This window comes from Mytilus edulis, chromosome 1 (genome assembly GCF_963676685.1).
Source record: "Mytilus edulis chromosome 1, xbMytEdul2.2, whole genome shotgun sequence".
Lineage (NCBI taxonomy): Eukaryota > Metazoa > Mollusca > Bivalvia > Mytilida > Mytilidae > Mytilus > Mytilus edulis.
Genome location: NC_092344.1, coordinates 103159552 through 103178552, shown reverse-complemented (window position 1 = coordinate 103178552; position 19001 = coordinate 103159552). Strand labels below are relative to the sequence as shown.

The window sequence follows — 19001 nt, the reverse complement described above, 5'->3', positions numbered from 1 at the left end:
GACATTGGGAAATATTTGCCTGATTGTTCAGATTAAAAAGTTTATTACAACAAAATTGTGTATATGCACAGAAAATATTTCATTTTCGTTTTAGAAATACATGTTGGTAAGTAGTAATATCAGTTTTAAAAAGTTCCCTTTTGTTAAACTGAAATGTACATTAAAATACACAAAAAAACACGTCATTGTGTAACAAAACTAAAGACAATTTTTGAAAACGGATGGCATCGTTTGATCATCAAGACACAAAAAGTGAATATATCAAACGCTATTTTCCTTCCAGATGGCAGACATGGACTCTGCCCCGCAGTGTGTAGTCGCCATAGATATAGGAAGTGATGGATGTGGATATGCTTTCTCCATGGATTATCAATTCAAAACAAACCCGTGTGATGTACATGTACCTAGATGGTCACCTAGCACTGGTTCAATGACATCATTGAAGGCCCCTGCTGCTATACTGTTTGACTCAGACAAGACGTTTTCTGCATTTGGGTATGATGCTCAAGATAAAATGGACGAAATTCTTAATTGTGGAGACCAAAACAATTGGTACTATGTAGAACGGTTTAAAATGGCATTGTATACCGCAGTGGAAGAAGGAGAGGTTAGTTTTTTTTTTAAATCTATTGTGAGTTTCGTCTTACTATGCAGCTAGTACATATCACACCACGTATTTGAAAAACAAAAAAAAACGAAATAGATCGATATCATGGGAAGAGATTAAAGTATACATCTGTGAAGTCACATGACCTTTGGTACTATTAATGGTTCTATGTTCAGAATTCAATGGTTACAATAATTATGCAATGGTTACTCGAAAAACAGGTTTTTTGGTTCATATGATCATAAACCAAAAATGATTGAAAATGCATTTGGCACCAATCACATTGCATTCAACAGTGCAAATTCAAATATATTACATCTTCCAATCTTATATTAATCGAAATTGATATTAATAAAGAGAAATTAATTATTTAAGCATTGTATATTTTGAAATCAGATTTTTTACCGTTTTAGCTCCGAAAACCCTTATGAGAAGAATAATATTATCTCCGGCTAGTTCACATTTTAACATCGATAGCAAATAACTAATAAAATTGAGAATGAAAATGGGGAATGTGTCAAAGAGACAACAACCCGACCATAGAGAAGACAACAGCAGAAGGTCACCAACAGGTCTTCAATGCAGCGAGAAATTCCCGCAACCGGAGGCGTCCTTCAGCTGGCCCCTAAACAAATATATATACTATTTCAGTGATAATGAACGCCATACTAAACTCCAAATTGTACAGAAAAAACTAAAATTAAAAATAGTACAAGACTAGCAAAGGCCAAAGGCTCCTGACTTGGGACAGGCGCAAATATGCGGCGGGGATAAACATGTTTATGAGATCTCAGCCCCCCCCCCCCCCTATACCTCTAGCCAATGCAGAAAAGTAAACGCATAACAATATGCACATTAAAATTCAGTTCAAGAGAAGTCCGAGTCTGATGTCAGAAGATGTAACCAAAGAAAATAAACAAAATGACAATAATACATAAATAACATCAGACTACTAGCAGTTAACTGACATGGCAGCTCCAGACTTTAATTAAACTGATTGAAAGATTATGTCTTCATCATATAAATATCAGGCATAATCCTTCCCGTGAGGGGTTAAGTATCATACCATAACATAAATGAGAAGAACATAACCCGTGTCATGCCAACAATTTGTTTTTAAATAAATGTGTTTAGTTCCGATGCAAAGACCCTATAAGTGAATCATTAACGCAAAAAATTACAATCTTTAATGACCAGACAACAGTATCGTAACTATATCCCTTCTTAATAAGTCTATTTAAAGGTTTTGTTAGCTTCTGGTGTGAATACTGACATTTCTGTCCTTTATAAAGAATATTTCCATAAAATATCGGATGTGAAATACCTGAACGTATAAGAAGTCTGCATGTTGAGCTATATTTACGAATGATGTCCTTATACCGATGATAAAATTTAGTAAATGTTTTGACTAGTTTGTGATATCGAAAACTCTGGTGTAATAATGTTTCAGTAATACATAAATTTCTCTCGTTAAAATCAAAAACATTGTTACATACACGAGCGAATCGTACAAGTTGAGATATATAAATACCGTAAGGTGGTGACAAGGGAACGTCACCATCTAACAATGGATAATTAACGATAAGAAATGAGAAATCATCTCTTTTTCATAAATTTTAGTATTAAGCTTTCCGTTAATGATATAGATATCAAGATCGAGAAAAGGGCAGTGGTCATTGTAAGTATCAACTTTATTCAAAGTAAGTTCAACAGGATACATTTCTTTAGTATAAATACTGAAGTCGTCATTATTTAGAGCCAAAATATCATCCTAATATCTAAAAGTATTATTAAATTTGTGTATCAGATGTTGTTTCGATTGGCCTTTGCTGATTTTTGTCATAAATTGTAACTCATAGCAATACAAAAACAAGTCCACAATAAGTGGTGCATAGTTAGTCCTCATTGGAATTCCGACAACCTGGCGATATACAGAATCTCCAAAATGAACAAACATGTTATCTAGTAAAAAATCAAGGGCAGATACAGTACCAAAGCATGTCCAATTGACATAGTTTTTTTGTTTATTGCTACTTAAAAATGACCTAAAAGAGTTTGAACATATATATTCACATTCTGACTTTTTAAATGCCCATTTAATTAGGTGTGTGATTTTTTTCTAAATGGGAATTTGAGACAATGTGGTATATAGGGTAGAAAAATCAAAACTTTGAACATATTCAAAATCACCAATATAAGCATGCAATTTATCAAGTACTTCCAACGAGTTTTTGGCACTCCAAAAGTAATTAATTCCACTATGTTCGAAGGCCTTATTTGAACAATGTATTATCAGGTTTTTGATCGCACCAAATGTACGGGTAAGAAGAATAGATAATTTAGTAATGGAACAATGGCTTGAAGACGAAATAAATCTATATTTGTACGGTGTTTTGTGTAGCTTCGGAAGCCAATACATAGTTGGGACTTTCATTGTTTTTGGTTCTGCTTGTAAAGCGGTAGCTAAAAGTTTAAGTTTGTTACAGATGTCGTTTTCTGAAAATGGAGTCAGTTGGAATGTTGGTGAATTGGTGATTTCCTTTTGTAGAACCTCAATGTAAAATTTACGTCAAACAATTATAATATTATTAGCAGCTTTATCCGCCGGGACAAAAAAAAAATCCTTGGCTAGTTCTGTTAGTTTATGTTTGATACGCGAAATAGGTTTATTGTGGTTATTGTTAAGAGTAAAATGTTCTTTAAAATGTTGAATACGTATATCAACTATGTTCATTACTGAATTAAAAAAGAGTCCAAAGATTTTTTGTCAGCTTTTTCCCGTTTTATCCATTTCAAACAGTAAGTACGGAGTGAGTCGTGGATGATATTACGACACTAATTCCAATTAATAATTGACGGGGGACGGTATTTAGGTCCTTTACTGCGGAATGATTTTAACTCTCGGTCTTGAACGATGTTAAGACCTTCTGTTATAACATGGGAAATGGGTCCATAAATGTATTCGGAATTACTGCAATTACATGAAGTAGGTGTATTTTCACTGATATTAACATCTTTACACAATTGGCTATAAATCAAACCCAAATTTCTGGGTAGATTTATTGTTAATATAACAAATAAGAGGGAGCTCAGTGTTATCAAATTATCCAGGAATTTGTTCTCTAACAGAATGGTCGTTAAAAATACCGGCAATATTTACAAAATCAAAACCTTTATTGACATACTTTATTTTAATAAAATGTTTTTTATGATCTTCAGGGCGATCACTTTTTGGAAACAGTTCAGAATAACAGTATGCGATTATAATTTGAACGATTTTAGACTTAGGACGGCTATATGAAATTGTGTTGCAATCCTCTAAAATTTTATTTAACTTATTAATCGGTAACGAACAGAGCTTTGATAACAGATAATGTCTGCCGTTGCTTTTTGAAATAGAAATTAGGTCCGAAATATTGGTATGATTGGTCCTACTACCATCTTTCTATTAATAACTCTTTGTTGTAATATTTGTAGGATGTTAGAATGGATTTCTTGATAAAAGAGAAGGGTGGCAAAGAAATATCAGCTAAACTTTTGTTTTCGTCTTGCATCAAGTATTTAAAAGAGCATTTCAGGAAAACAATTGATGAAAGGCAGATAGGAGTTCAAGAAGACAAAATAAAATGGATTATAACTGTACCTGCGATATGGAATGACTCTTGTAAACAGTTTATGCGAGAGTCGGCTTCTGAGGTATGGTTAAATATATCAATTGACAGTCAGCTACAAATGAAATATACATTTATTACACAGGACACCTAAAGCTGTAAATTTATGTTTCGTTTTGTTTCTTTTAGAGAGTTGTCTCTTTGGCAATCATTCCACATCTTCTTTTTTTTTATATCGGTGACCTAAAAGGGCACACACACAGTTATAATCCTGGTATCTTTGATAACTATACACAGTCATTAAATTCTAAAATTTGTATGTAACGTGATTGGGTCCCCATCTTAAGTTTACTGAATGTGACAGTATAAAAGATATAAAAGATACAAGAGGGACATGCAATCCCATAGATCTCAAATAAACTGACAACGACATGGCAAAAAAAGAGAAAGACGAACAGATAAACAAAAGTACATCAGACACAACATAGACAACTAAAAAAAAGCACGAACCCCACCAAAATCTCGGGATGATCTCGTGTGCTTTGGAAAAGTAAGCATATCCTGCTCCATATGTGGCAACCGTCGTGTTGCTCATGTTATTACAAACCTGGTAAATAAGTAGTCAAATTCGGTAGGTTACATTCGTGAAAAGGTATAGGTTGTAGTTACGTCATAAGGAACATATCCGTTATTATCCGTGAAACGGATATTCAATAACGGTAAACCAACTCGGGATGGCGTCCGAAAAATTTACAAAGGGATGATTTCATCTTCACCATTTGAAAGTCTTGGTTTAATAGCTTCCCTCTATCAAAGAGTTCATGATAGGAAATACTAGCCTGGGAATATCGTATCAAGTGGGAGATATATACTGCGTATGCAAGCGCTGCTGGATTTCTACATAGAAATGGAAGCTGAAATCATCTCTTTTGTCGTCAATTTTTTTTCAACCAATCCTCATTGTCAATTTGTTGATGTAACTCAAGATATGAGGCATACTGAACTGTGTTTGTTGTATCCTTTATCTCTAGTTCGATTGGATAGATGCGTTCAACATAGTCACCAAATTATCAATTATTTAGTGAGAGAACATCATCTATATAGCGTAAAATAAAGTTAAAGGATATTACTAAGTTCGGGTTTTTTCTTCATGAGAAGTTCCTGTATGAAGCCAGCCTCATAAAGTAACAAATTGATGGTAATAATTTAGAAAGAGGTTTCATAGAGTACTGTTACGACCTATCAAAATATAACGCTGTATGTAGAGTCACTTATGTAATTAGGGAAACAAGATTCAAATTTCCATCTTTGGTTGAAATTCAAAAGAACATAAAACATACCTAAAATTATTCACAAAATGTTCTCCTTGGTTAGTGAAGTTTAAATATACTTCGAATTAATTGCCAATATCCGAATCCTTTGTCCTGAAATTTATGTGTTGTGACTTACACACAAAATCGATGTTTTGGTATTTTATCAGCAGGGACAACACAATAATTAATATTGAGGTAATACTGATGTTTAGCATTATTTGGGTCCTTATTTATCGATGTAGCATGTGCTTTCAATATTAATAAGAAGATGTGGTATCAGTGCCAATGAGGACAACTCTCCAACCAAGTCACTACGTATAGGTATTAAATAATTCTTTAATTATAAAAACACCTTCTTTACATCCTAAAAAAAATTGATTTGATAAATATTTTTACTTGCATAAATTGAACATATTTAATTGTCAAAAGTCATTAACTATGTAAATCTACAACACCGATTTGACATTAAACAACTTGTTTTGAAACAAGGAGGACCCGGATTTGATATTATCATAACTTTGCTCATTTAAAAGAAGTGATTATGTTAGCGGGAAAATGTGTTGATAGACACCAAAAAAAAATTACAAAAATATGGTGATCCTGTTTCATGAAGATGCGAGTAAATAAAAGTAAGTAGAAGATGATTGAGCCGTAAAGTTTCAAGCAAATTAAGTTTATGGGGGTTGATTGTACAGAAAAAGAAAAGCGGTTTGTTTTCATCTAATGTTTTCCTTTCGTGTCCTTTTTATACCGTGCTTAAAATTAAGCAGATTGTTTCATTTACATTTTAATTAAGATGACGGGCTAGATTAAATATGAATCATTTACTAAACGATTTTAAAGGTTTCGTTTAATCATAAGATAAACGACAGAAAAAAAATATATATCTCTTTTACTTTAATTTTATCACCCAGTTAAATTGAAAGCAATTTGAAAAATGAACAACAAAGAGAAAAAGAAAATATTATAAACTATGGCAATAATTATCAAGATAAGTTCTACTTAAACGTTTTACATAAACTATATCACCTTATTTTACATTGAATTATGAGTATTTTTGTTGATCATTTATACAAATCGAATCAGACAGTAACATTTTACTAACTTCTAAACTATCCTGATACCGATATTACACTAGATATGCAAAAGAAACATTCTAAACATTTTTAAAAATATGCTAACAGAACATTGTTATACTATTAATAGATAAGGTTTTCATTTTTTTTCCAAACAGGCAGGTATTCTAGGAGACCAGTTTACACTTGTGTTTGAACCAGAGGCAGCCTCTGTCTGTGCTCGATTTCTTCAGGTAGATAAGACTGAGAATGATCAACATACAATAATCCTAAAAACCTTCCAGCCTGGTACAAAGCTATTGGTTGTTGATGCTGGAGGTAATTTATTGTATTGTTATACAGTTGACCGAACCAAATCTGTTCACCATATACTATTATGCTGTTGGGCCCCAGCTGTATAACCATGTGTTATACGATGAAAACTCTCTCTCAGAACGATGTCATATTTATAGACGTGTATAATTAAAAAAAAAACGATTTTTTGGCATGGTAATTAACACTATCATTCTTTTAAGACAGAAAAAGTAGCTGATCTGTAAAGGTATACCATATTCTGACACTATGCATCATGTCCGAGATAAAGCAAACGAGAAAATGCACTACATCGACCACCGAAAGATATATGTTAATGTTGCATGGGTGGTCGAGTGGTCTAGGGCGCAGGAAACGGTGAATACAGAAGTTAAGATTAGAATCCCGCTGAGGGGAGAACAGATATTTTCTAACGCATATTTGAAGAGCTAACATAGTTGGGCAAAATTTGAGACAGATTATATATAATATAAATATTTCTCTTACTGCATTGCATTGTTTAGAATTATATCTATACAGAATGTGTTTCTTGGCCTTGTATTGCCATCACTGGTGATACGATGAGTGACATCTTTGGTGGAGTTGTCAGTGGTTCAGGCGTACTTATAGAATAGTTATTCCTGTGACTGTATCGTATATTAATGTGTAAGATGCTCTACTAGTGATAATTGAGCTTATTTGTAAAAATTCTATCTTCGTGTCATATATGTTATGTACTGTGTAACGACGCTAGATTAAAATTGACGAGGACAGATAGCACCCGGCTAGCGAACAGACTTGGGGTCAATTACATTGGAATGTATTTAATTAAATTACACATTACATTGCAAAAATGGTCAATTACACTAATTACACATTACACGGTTTTTGAAATGTAATTAATTAAATTACAATTACTTTACTAAAGTAATTAATTAAATTACACATTACATTTCATCACGGTTTTTTTTAACAATATTTTACATGTTTATATAATGATAATAATATAAAATATTCATGTAAGCATATGTAGTTGAAGCGTTGCATTTGAAAAATCATTCAATATAGTTATTTTAATGTTTTGTCAATTAGTCTGAATCTTGTGGTCTGAAAACAGCAGTTGTAAATAGTCTTTCTACAGGAGCTAATGTTGTGCAAGATATTGCTTGATCAGGACATGGAAGTTTTATGATTAGAAGATCATTATATTGATAGGAGAGGGAATTTGTTCCTATTAACTTGCCAATACATCAAGGGGTATTTTGACATCTCAGAAATGAACTCCTTTGAATTAAACATAATATGAATAAAGAAATTATAAATAAATTTAAAATATTTTTTTTATTTTACTTTAAAAGTATTAAAAAGTGTGCTTGTCACAATATTGAAAATAATTTTTAGTACAAACAATGTATATAATGTCTAAATATAAGCAATATTTTGCTAATTAGATAAAATATCAGTAATAGTGGCATTGCCCCCTGGACATTTTTATCTGGTTAATTGCTGTTTGTTTTTTCAGCTGTTAATTTTGAATTCTATAATCCTTTTGTGTATACTAATTTGACAAAATGATTGTATGCAGTGATTTTAAATTCTAAATGAACTGTTTCAGAAAGATGTTTCACAGTGACACATTTTATTGTTTTTGTTTAACAAGGTGTTTATTACTTATCAATCTATTTAGTTAAAGATCTTTCTTAAAAACTGAACAACCCTTATATATGATTATAACATTTTTTAAATTATAAGACTATTCAAAAAAAAAATCTGTAGGTCAAATAAATGATATAAAAACTTCAGAACAAAAAGAATTGATATTAGTATTTGAAAAATATATATAATTTTACAATTTATATTATTAAACACAAATCCTTAACTGTAACACCAAAAAAAGTACATGCAATTGAAATGTAATTCAAAAGTAATTGAGCATTACATGCTTTTTTCAATGTAATTAATTAAATTACCATTACATGTAATTAAAAAAATGCTCAATTACACATTACTTTCAATTACATGGAAAATTGTAATGCATTACACTTAATTACCATTACATTTTTAATTACCCCATCCCTGCTAGCGAAAGCTTTATTATTGTAGAACCTAGGTGGTCTAGTGGTCTAGCGCGTCGGGCACAGTGCAAGCAATTTTTTGTGCCACGATATCTCAGAAGCATGAGTTCAAATCCCGGCCAGGGAAGAACAAATAATTTGCTTCTGAAAATTTACAGTTCTTACATACATTGTTGGGCTGTTATTTAAACAAAATATATGTATACATCATCCAGTTACAACTCTACAACAAATTGTATCCATCGGATCACCAGTGATGGTGATACAAGGCTGAAAACACTTCTGTATATATAATTTGTCTAAATTGATAACAGCACAACAATGTTAGATCTGTTATATATACATTACTACTCTAAATATCAGCACAATAATATTAAATCTGCAAATGTTTGTTCTTTCCTCGCCGGGATTCAAGCTCGAGACTATTGTGATATCGATATAACACCGTCTGCACCACCTGTGCTGTTTCCAACGATCTAGACCACACAGCCACCTAGACAAAACTAATAAATAAGATGTCGTTGCCTAGTGTTACCTTTCCTAGTCAGTTGAATCTTAAGTTATTACACAGTGCATGTTATGTTATGCATGAAGATGGAATTGATTGCAGATTAGCTTAATATATATCTTAAAGGATATAATTATAGATGGTCTTTGTAGTAATTTTGGAGTAGGGTACATTTACGCGAATTTGCTCTTTTAACTCTTATTCTATTTTATGGATAAATCCATACTTCATTTCTTAATCATTTCCAATTTTAGGTGGAACAGTTGATATATCTGCCCAAGAGGTACTACCTGATAATTGTTTGAACATAATCCACAAGGTCCGTGGTGGGGATTACGGTGGAAATTCGGTTAATATGGCGTATAGGTCGATGATGGTCCGTCTATTCTCTGGCCCGTGTATAATAGCTTTCAAGAAGAATCATCCAATTGATTATATGGATATGATGAGATCATTTGAAGGAAAGAAAAAAACATTTAAGTCTGGGGATACCAAGATTAGTAGCAGAATTGCAGCAACATTGTTGGAAATTAGCGAGGAAAATTGTCAAAGTAGCTTTGAAGATATTGCAAGCAATTCGCAATATTCAGGAAGAGTTCACATTAAGAGAGATAAACTGTTTATTGATGTTAAAATATTTCTTGAATTTTTCAATAACTCACTATCAAAACTTGTCAAAGACATAAGTGAAATCTTACAGCATGACAGGTGTCAAGATGTCAGTGCAATCATGTTAGTTGGAGGATATGCTGAATGTGCATTATTGTTAAATGCAGTGAAAAAAGCTTTTCCAGATAAAGATGTGTTTGTGCCTCACGAAGGCAGTCTGTCAGTTCTAACAGGGGCTGTTATTTATGGTCATATACCTAAAATTGTATCTTCCCGTGTGTGCAATTTCACTTACGGTATTGCCCTTTACGTACCATTTGAACCTGGCATGCCACAAGATAAGATGTTTAGGTACGACGGACGATTATGGTGTAATGACGTTTTTAGGATTAGCTACAAAATAGACACTATAGTGAACGTAGGCGATACAAAAAGGATAACTGTCAGTAAGACGTTCTTGACTCCAGAGGTTCAGCATTTGCGGAAAGAACCATTAGAAATCCCTGTTTACATATCTGACAAAGAAAATCCAAAATATGTCACAGATCATGGATGCATTAAACATTGCGTTTTTTATGTACCCCCATTAAAGGGTGAATGGCCACATGTAGCCGAGGGACATATTGATTTTGAAATAGCTGGTACGGAAATGATTGGAACTTTTGTAGATAAAGACACCGGCGATATTATCACATCGGTGAAAATTGAATTCCTGCCAAAAACTGAAAATACCACCTCAGATGACAGTAGGCGACGTATTTATGATCCGGAAATTTGTCGTTCGGATAATGATATCCAATAGTAAGTGAAGACTCTGCTGACCATTTGCGACATCTTTATGAACTGGAATTTCATTCGTATAGTCACATGCAGTAAAGAATTACATTCGTTCTTCTACAACAAAACCTCAAAGAAAACGCTTGGTTTACCGTAGCACAGCACTTTAGAAACATTCCTTTGATTCTATAATTTTTCTTATAAAAATGTTACCTACAATAAACATTTCCCATTTATTTCAATAATACATGTAGTGAAATATATTTCATTGCGTCCAAAGGAAATAAAATCATCACAGATACTCGGATTAAATTCAAACACTTTTTTGCAGAAAAATATAAGCCTTTAAAACAACGAAAAATAATATAATTCAGCACCTACAGAACGGATGTCGAACGTACATCTAACGGACGAGTAACACATAAAACGGACACATAACGGACGAGTACCACATAAAACGGACACATAACGGAAGCGTACCGGATAAGACGGATGAACAAGATATACGGAAAAATCAAAGGCGACAATAATAATGCATGTAAATCGCATATATATTCAAAATGTTTCTGTGTAACTGGTTTTGGTTTATTCTTCAAAATTCCGCCACAGGGCAGTGTCTGGCTTGAGTAAGAACTGCTTGATTGTGAAGACGTGCCTATACACTAAGATCGATTATGAATAATAAGAATTCATGAACCTTAAGAAATCTGACATACCAATAATTGGCATTTCTGACACGAAATTTTCAATTGGCATTTATCCGTTTCAGATCCGACATCATCCGTTTTATCGTTATACGTCCGGTAGAAGTCCGTTTCTCATTCGTTCAACATTCGTTTTATCCGTTAAACGTCCGGTAGAAGTACGTTGGTGAATTTGTCTTCCAGACCTCCAACGGATGTATAACGGACAGGTAACGGATACAAAACGGAAACGAAACGGACGAGTACCGTACAAAACGGACGCCTAACGGACGTTCAACGGACATTTTATCCGTTGGACGTCCGTTCAAAGTTTTGAACATGCTCAAAATTTTCCACCGAACAGAACGGACGCCGACGGATAAAACGTACGCTTAACGGACATGCAACGGATATGGACGGACGTCTAACGGATAAGAACGGACGTCTAACGGACATGAACGGATTGAAAACAATTTATCCGTTAGGCGTCCGTTCGAGCTATCCGGTAAGGTGTGACCGATGCTTAAGCAATTTAATATTATCTCACGGCCTTCAAAGACTGGAAACCCCTAATCGTAAAGTAAGGTAAAAAGGCACCGAAAAGAAAATTAAAAACATAACACACCATCTTGATTAAGTCATTTATAACACATAAAGGTGCACCAGCAATGATCAAATCCCTTCAATCCAAAATGAAGCTACAAATCGAAATTATGAATTAAAACTAGAACAAGACCGGTTGTATTTACAGGTTCCGACAATGAATAACAACACATATAACAGAAGTACTTTTAACTAGCTTTCAGTACTCTCAAATCTTCCTTTCGTGTTAATTTGAATGTTGATACATCTATAATGGGTTTTTTGTCATTTAAGGTTTACTTTTTTAAAGTTATATCTCGTCTCTTTATTTCTAATATATAGATATAGGAAGTTGTGGTGTGAGTGCCAATGAGACAACTCTCCATCCAAATAACAATTTAAAAAAAGTAAACAATTATAGGTCAATGTACGGCCTCCAACACGGAGCCTTGGCTCACACCGAACAACAAGCTACAAAGGGCCCCAAAATTATTAGTGTAAACCATTCAAACGGGAAAACCAACGGTCTAATATACCATCTTTGATGAATGTTTGTTATGACTAAAAATGTTTACTCCTGTTCTCGTACTATGAACAGCAAAATTATTTATTTTGTAAAAAATATTTCCGTTCTCCATTACAGTACAAAGTTTTAACAAAAAATTAGAGTCAAGTTTAGCCCGTCATGAATTTCTCTACTATTCCATACATATTTGTAGGAAATAGTTAGCATTGGGATATCTAATTTCATGAATTGCTCAAGGTAAATTTCTGACCACTTCAGACTGGTCGATAAAAATCAGAACATTCGAGTACAGATATAAGCCATTTCAGACTTTTACTGGTTTGTAGTGTGTGTGTTAATATATGTAAATCATTCTAATCAATGTTCATGAAAGTTTTTGTATTTGTTTGTTATAAAGTATTGAAAGTTTTCCTACTTTTATCAAAAGATATAAGAAGATGTGGTATGAATGCCAAATGAGACAACTCTTCATCCAAGTCACAAACAATTTGTAATAGTAAACCCTTATAGATTGAAGTACGACCTTCAACATGGAGCTTTTGTTCTCATCGAGTTTTAAGATTCAATATTTTATTATAATCTCACCACGTACAATTACATATATTTACACAATAACATGTTGTACATAAAACCTACAAGCATAACAACAAGCTTTAAATTAACACTGTGTGTGCCAATCTTAAAAGATTTATGAAAGACAGTACAAGCAATATAAAAAAAATATATATTGTACACGTTATATATAATATAAATTTTCTTTAGAATATCATTAAAATACACCATAATCAATTATATTAAAAAACATTTTCTGCCGATCTATATACTAAAGTTAACGAGGCCGGGATAAGGTACCGGTACTGTATATATCTATAACAAATGTAAAATGCAAATAGAATTATACATAATCTAAAAAAAATATACTGAAAGCTACTAGTACAATGTTGAATTTTTCAATTTGAAGGAACTTATTGTTTTCCAATACGTATTGAAACATTATCAAGGCCATTCTGAGTTGTCGAGAAGCTTACATGTATTCTAGTTTCGATCATCACTGACAAAACCTGCAAAGAGAGACGAAAGGTACCAAAGGGATATTCAAAGTCATAATTCGAAAACAAATTGACAACGCCATGACAATCAACAACAGTATACAAAACACAATAAATGCAATTAAATACTGAACAACACGAACCTGACCAAAAGCCGGGGATGATCTCCGGTTCATGGTAAGGGTAAGCAAACCCTGATCCACATGTAGCCCATATCGTGTTGCTCATGTACAGCAAAAAAGAGGGCGGGATTGAGGTACGACGATTGCAACACATCTGTTGTCATTTGTGAAACAGATAGCCCGTTACGATGAACCAACTCGTGAAGTCATAAAAATAAATTAACATCCTACAACTATAGGTAGATCAGAGAATAAGGCGACTGTGCAATGCTAGGCGGAGTTGTAATAAAAGTGATAATTAAAAGTACAGGTTACAGCCTGGTTGGGTAGGAAATAAAGAATCAGATTTATTCTAACATTGTTAAGTTTAGTTTCTATGTATTTTATGTATAGACGGATTATTTAATTTTACATTTTACAGGTACCTATTTATCCTGCAATCAGCTAACCATCGTACAAACAACAGATACACAAATAAACGTCTGAAAGTATAAATAAAGTGTGCTGTATCTGCTCTCCTACAATATTGATTAAACGCATATAATGTAAATATTTCTTTCCAATTGAAATTGAATTTCAGTCAGAGAGAAAAACAAACTGTATTTAAAAATAGTATTGGTATTACGGGGATCGAAAGAAAACATTAATGTATCTAAATATATGATAATTTAAAAGCTAAAAACATATAAAGTATAAATATGAATAACTTTAGATATAACAGGTCAGAAAGTGCTGAGTTGTATTATACATGTTTGTTCAAGCTTTTCAATATCTCCTTTGTCTGAATCTTTTTTAATAAATTAGATATACACAGTTTTGGCAGTTGTCTATGTTACATCAGAGATTTGACAATTATACGTTAAGAAAATATTAAATCTTTTAAAAATTCCTACAAGCAGGTTCTGGTATACTGATCTAAATATTTCAAAAGGTAAGCGTGTCTTTATTATATTATCATAAATCACTTTAAATATTTTTTAAAGCATAATAGCATATGTACAATTATAAAATGTTGATAAGACAATTAACGTTGATTCGCTTATAAGGCTTATTGTAGAAGAGAAGCAAAAGTTAACAAATTCTACAAAACAAGGATAAAAGAAAAAAATCAGGTTCAATATTTTGTATATAACCCTGTTACGTGTCCCAATTTTTTTCCCTCAGACTTTATACCCTTCAAGGAAGTTTTAGTTTTTGATAAAAAAAAAAATCTGAAACTTTAGAATAATGAAGTTTTTAATTATGTATCAAAAGGTTATACAATTCTGTTGCAGACATTATTGTTGTGTTGATACTTCTTTAAGGTCGGATCCGTAATGACATTTTTTTTTTGGCATGGCAGTAAATTAAATGTTATTTATATTTAACTAATATGATCAAAACCGCAGCGCAAGTTGGAGAATCCAAAGGGAATAATTGATCTCCTGATGGGAAAAGGAAATACTCTATTCCGGCATAAGATAAACACAACATAATTATTTATCTTCATATATCGTGCACATTAATAAAATGCTTACTGCTATCGGTTCTGCCGCAAAAGTTTATTTTCTACAATATTTCTTTTGTATAAATGTTCGTTTAGTGCTTGCATTTCCTATCATGATTTTCTTGATAGAGGGTTGCTGCTCACAAGGAAGCTATTAAACCAAGAGTTCCAAATGGTGAAGTTGAAATCATCCCTTCGTAAATTTTACGGACGCCATCACGAGTTGGTTGACCGTTATGGAATAACCGTTTCACAAATGATATCGGATATGTTCCTTACGTCGTAACTACAATCCCACTCCCTTTCATGAATGTGACCTACCGAATTAGACTATTTACCGGATTTGATATCACATAAGCAACACGACGGGTGCCACATGTGGAGCAGGATCTGCTAACCCTTCCGGAGCACCTGAGATCACCCCTAGTTTTTTGGTGGGGTTCGTGTTGTTGATTCTTTAGTTTTCTATGTTGTGTCGTGTGTGCTGTTGTTTGTTGGTTTTTTTTTTTCTTTTTAACCATGGCGTTGTCAGTTTGTTTTAGATTTATGAGTTTGACTGTCCCTTTGGTATCTTTCGTCCCTCTTTTAGACTACTATTGCAATATTTTAAGGTTTCAGAAAACATTATTGTTATCAAAAACCAAAATTTCAATCAAAGTTGAAAAAACTACTACTGCAGTACAAAAGAAAATTGCCTGCTGCTCATAATTTCAATGCTGCCTTCTGATTACCTTGACACCGAACATACTGAATAAACCATGTATTTTATAACGCTAATGAAATGCTATACCAAAAACAAATAATAAATACGTTGAACAGTTTCGCAAAACAAACCAAAAAAAAACCCAGACTTTTTATTTTAAAACAAAAGACAGAAGATTTAAGATAATTATATGCACTCCTGGTTGTCCAATGCTTGTGAATCTTGTTCATTGTACACACCAAAACAATATTTGTGTTCACTAAAAAACTGACACATTAAATCGCATTTGTTTGCCTCCTTTCAATTGTATTTTTTTATGTAATTGTTTTTTAGCAATAAACTCCATTTTTTAAAGTCTTTAGTTTCACGCAAAGTTAAACCTTACAACATCCTGCATTAAATGCCAGTTCGGTACAAAAAAAAATACCGAGGAGGTTCAAGATGCATTTTGAATGCTAAATCGTGCATTTCAGAATAGCTTTGTAATAACGCATATAAAGCCTTGTTTAAACCCAATAATAATGACAATGTGTTTATGTTTTATACAAATGTATCCATGCTATGAACAAAATCGAGATTTGTAGACAGAATAACACTGCAAGTTACTGGCAGATCTTACAACATATGAATATTACAGAAAGATAAGTGCTGTTTTTCATATATCTTGATGTACATCATAGGCATTGAAGAAGGAATTGGTGATCATATAAAAAGGTTAATTTAGAACTAAGATATCTGTTTTTAAATCATTCAATTTAAAAAACAAATAGAGTATGTACTAAGAAAAATGTTTTACACAATACCATATGAATATATTTTTTGTGGAATTTATGGTACCGGTATTAGTAAAAAGAAGTACCCTGCCCAATGTATGCCCACAGAATTTATTCAAACTCAGATTTGATTTATTTAACAATTGAATGCTTCTTTTTTTGTAAATTCATAAGGGTTTTTAAAAAGTTGGTCGAAGTACATTTTGTATGAAACATGAAAGCGCTTCATTGTAAATGTGCACACGGTCAACGCTTTAACAATCATATGAATTTTACAAAAAGAAGCATTCAATAAAACATAATTCTGAACTAAAAAAAAAAATTAAATCATAAAATGTCTATTATTGTTAAAAAGTATCAATAGTGCGATGACAGAATATAAAAAAGTCGAATATTAAAAGAGTTTATTTTTAATTCATAGTACACGGCTAAAAATTTGCACAGTCCTTGAAAAATACTTGTTCTTGAATATAAGATATTTCGTCAAAAAGTCAAATTGAGCAGTTTCTTATTTTATTTTAGTGTCAAATGCAGATAATTGGCGGCATACATTGCAGTTTTGCTATATAACCAACAGCTGCACTAAAGTATATTTCCTTATCTTTTTTTTTATTAAAACACCCCACGTAATGTAGATATACATTACGCGAAAAAAAGGCTAATCATGACAGCCTTTTATGACAAAAGAGGGGCGAAAGGTTACAGTGGGACATTCAAACTCATAGATTGAAAATAAACTGACAATACCATGGCTACAAATGAAAAAGACAAACAGAAAAATAATAGTACACAAGACACAACATAGAAAACTAAAGACTTAGCAACACGAACCCCACCAAAATCTGGGGATGATCCCAGGTGCTCTAGAAGGGTAGGCAGATCCTCCTCCACATGTGGCACACCCGTCGTGTTGCTCGTGTTATTACAAACTCGGTAATAGTCTAATTTGGTAGGTCAATTTCATGAAAAAGGAAAAGGGTTGTAGTAACGACGTCAGGAACATATCCAATATGATCCGACAAATGATGAAGGTATAAATTACTGAAAACCGGAGACATTTTGTGTTTCACCGGATTCTAACATCAAGCAAAAAAGCACTGATTTAAAATACCTTATTCCGGACCTACTCTAAATTAATAAAACTGCAACATTTCTTTACATATAAAAAAGTTTTTATGAGGTAAGATTATTACGAAGTTTGTTAAACTTTCAATATCTCTACTATTAAATCATCAACTTACAAAAAATTCCGAAATTTCTGTCACGTTCCTGATTGGGCTGTATACATAGTTTTCCTCAAAGATTTTACGACCTTTGATTTAACTTGTTTTAGTCGATGTTTTATTGTTTCATTGATTTATAAGGGTGTTCGTAATTCCTTTTTGAGGTTGTGTTGATATAGTTTTATTCATATAATAGGAAAAAATCATAGTTTGTTTGGAGACTATAACATGTAGGTAAAAGAATTAAAAGTATGAACATCCTACTGAACTGACTTTAAATAAAGCTAATACAAACAATGAACACTGTCTTTTCCTGGATCTACATCTTTAACGGGAAGCTTAAAATAAAAATTTATGATTAAAGAGACGATTTTCACTTCCTATTGTTATTTATCCATTTTTATCTTTGATCTTTTATATCTGGGCGTCACTGGTGAGTCTTGGGTGGACGAGGCGCGTTTTTGGCGTATTGAATTTTAAACCTGATGCTTTTTGTTATCCATTAATCATGTGTTTCTTTGTCTAATACGTTCTCCTATTTATTTGTATTGTAGTCCTGTAATATTATGTTGTCATTTCATTGTTATATTTAACATTGCCATTAAAGTGCGAGGTTTGGCATGCCACAAAACCAGGTTCAACACACCATTTTTATCTTAAAATGCCCTGTACCAATGGCCATTGTTATATTATAGTTCGTTTCTTTGTGTGTTACATTTAAATGTTGTGTTTCTGTCGTGTCGTAGATCTCTTATATTTGATGCGTTTCCCTCAGTTTTAATTTGTTTTTCGGATTTGTTTTTTCTCCATCGATTTATGAATTTCGAACAGCGGTATACTAATGTTGCCTTTATTTATGATGATATTCTTTACAACACACAAAAATGTCGGCATTCACCTCGAAATCTAACCAAACCTTTAAACAGACTTATTCAGAAGAGTTACTGTAAACCAACTAAATTTCGCGCGCGATTTATTTTCGCGATT

The 19001-nt window shown here is 32.6% G+C and overlaps 1 protein-coding gene across 1 annotated transcript; it reads left to right on the top strand.

Moving 5' to 3' along the window:
- Positions 1–11079, top strand: LOC139498720 (heat shock 70 kDa protein 12A-like). The gene is made up of 5 exons (XM_071287248.1): positions 1–106; positions 284–607; positions 4085–4303; positions 6766–6925; positions 9736–11079. Exons 1-5 carry the CDS (start codon positions 101–103, stop codon positions 10890–10892), a joined length of 1866 nt encoding a protein of 621 aa, XP_071143349.1. The 5' UTR covers positions 1–100; the 3' UTR covers positions 10893–11079.
- Positions 11080–19001: the final 7922 nt, after the last annotated feature.

What these genes read in the sequence shown, in the direction of transcription:
- LOC139498720 (XM_071287248.1), top strand. An exon ending in TGCGAGAGTCGGCTTCTGAG is followed by an intron (nt 4,304 to 6,765) that starts GTATGGTTAAAT and finishes TTTTCCAAACAG; the next exon opens with GCAGGTATTCTAGGAGACCA. An exon ending in ATTGGTTGTTGATGCTGGAG is followed by an intron (nt 6,926 to 9,735) that starts GTAATTTATTGT and finishes TTCCAATTTTAG; the next exon opens with GTGGAACAGTTGATATATCT.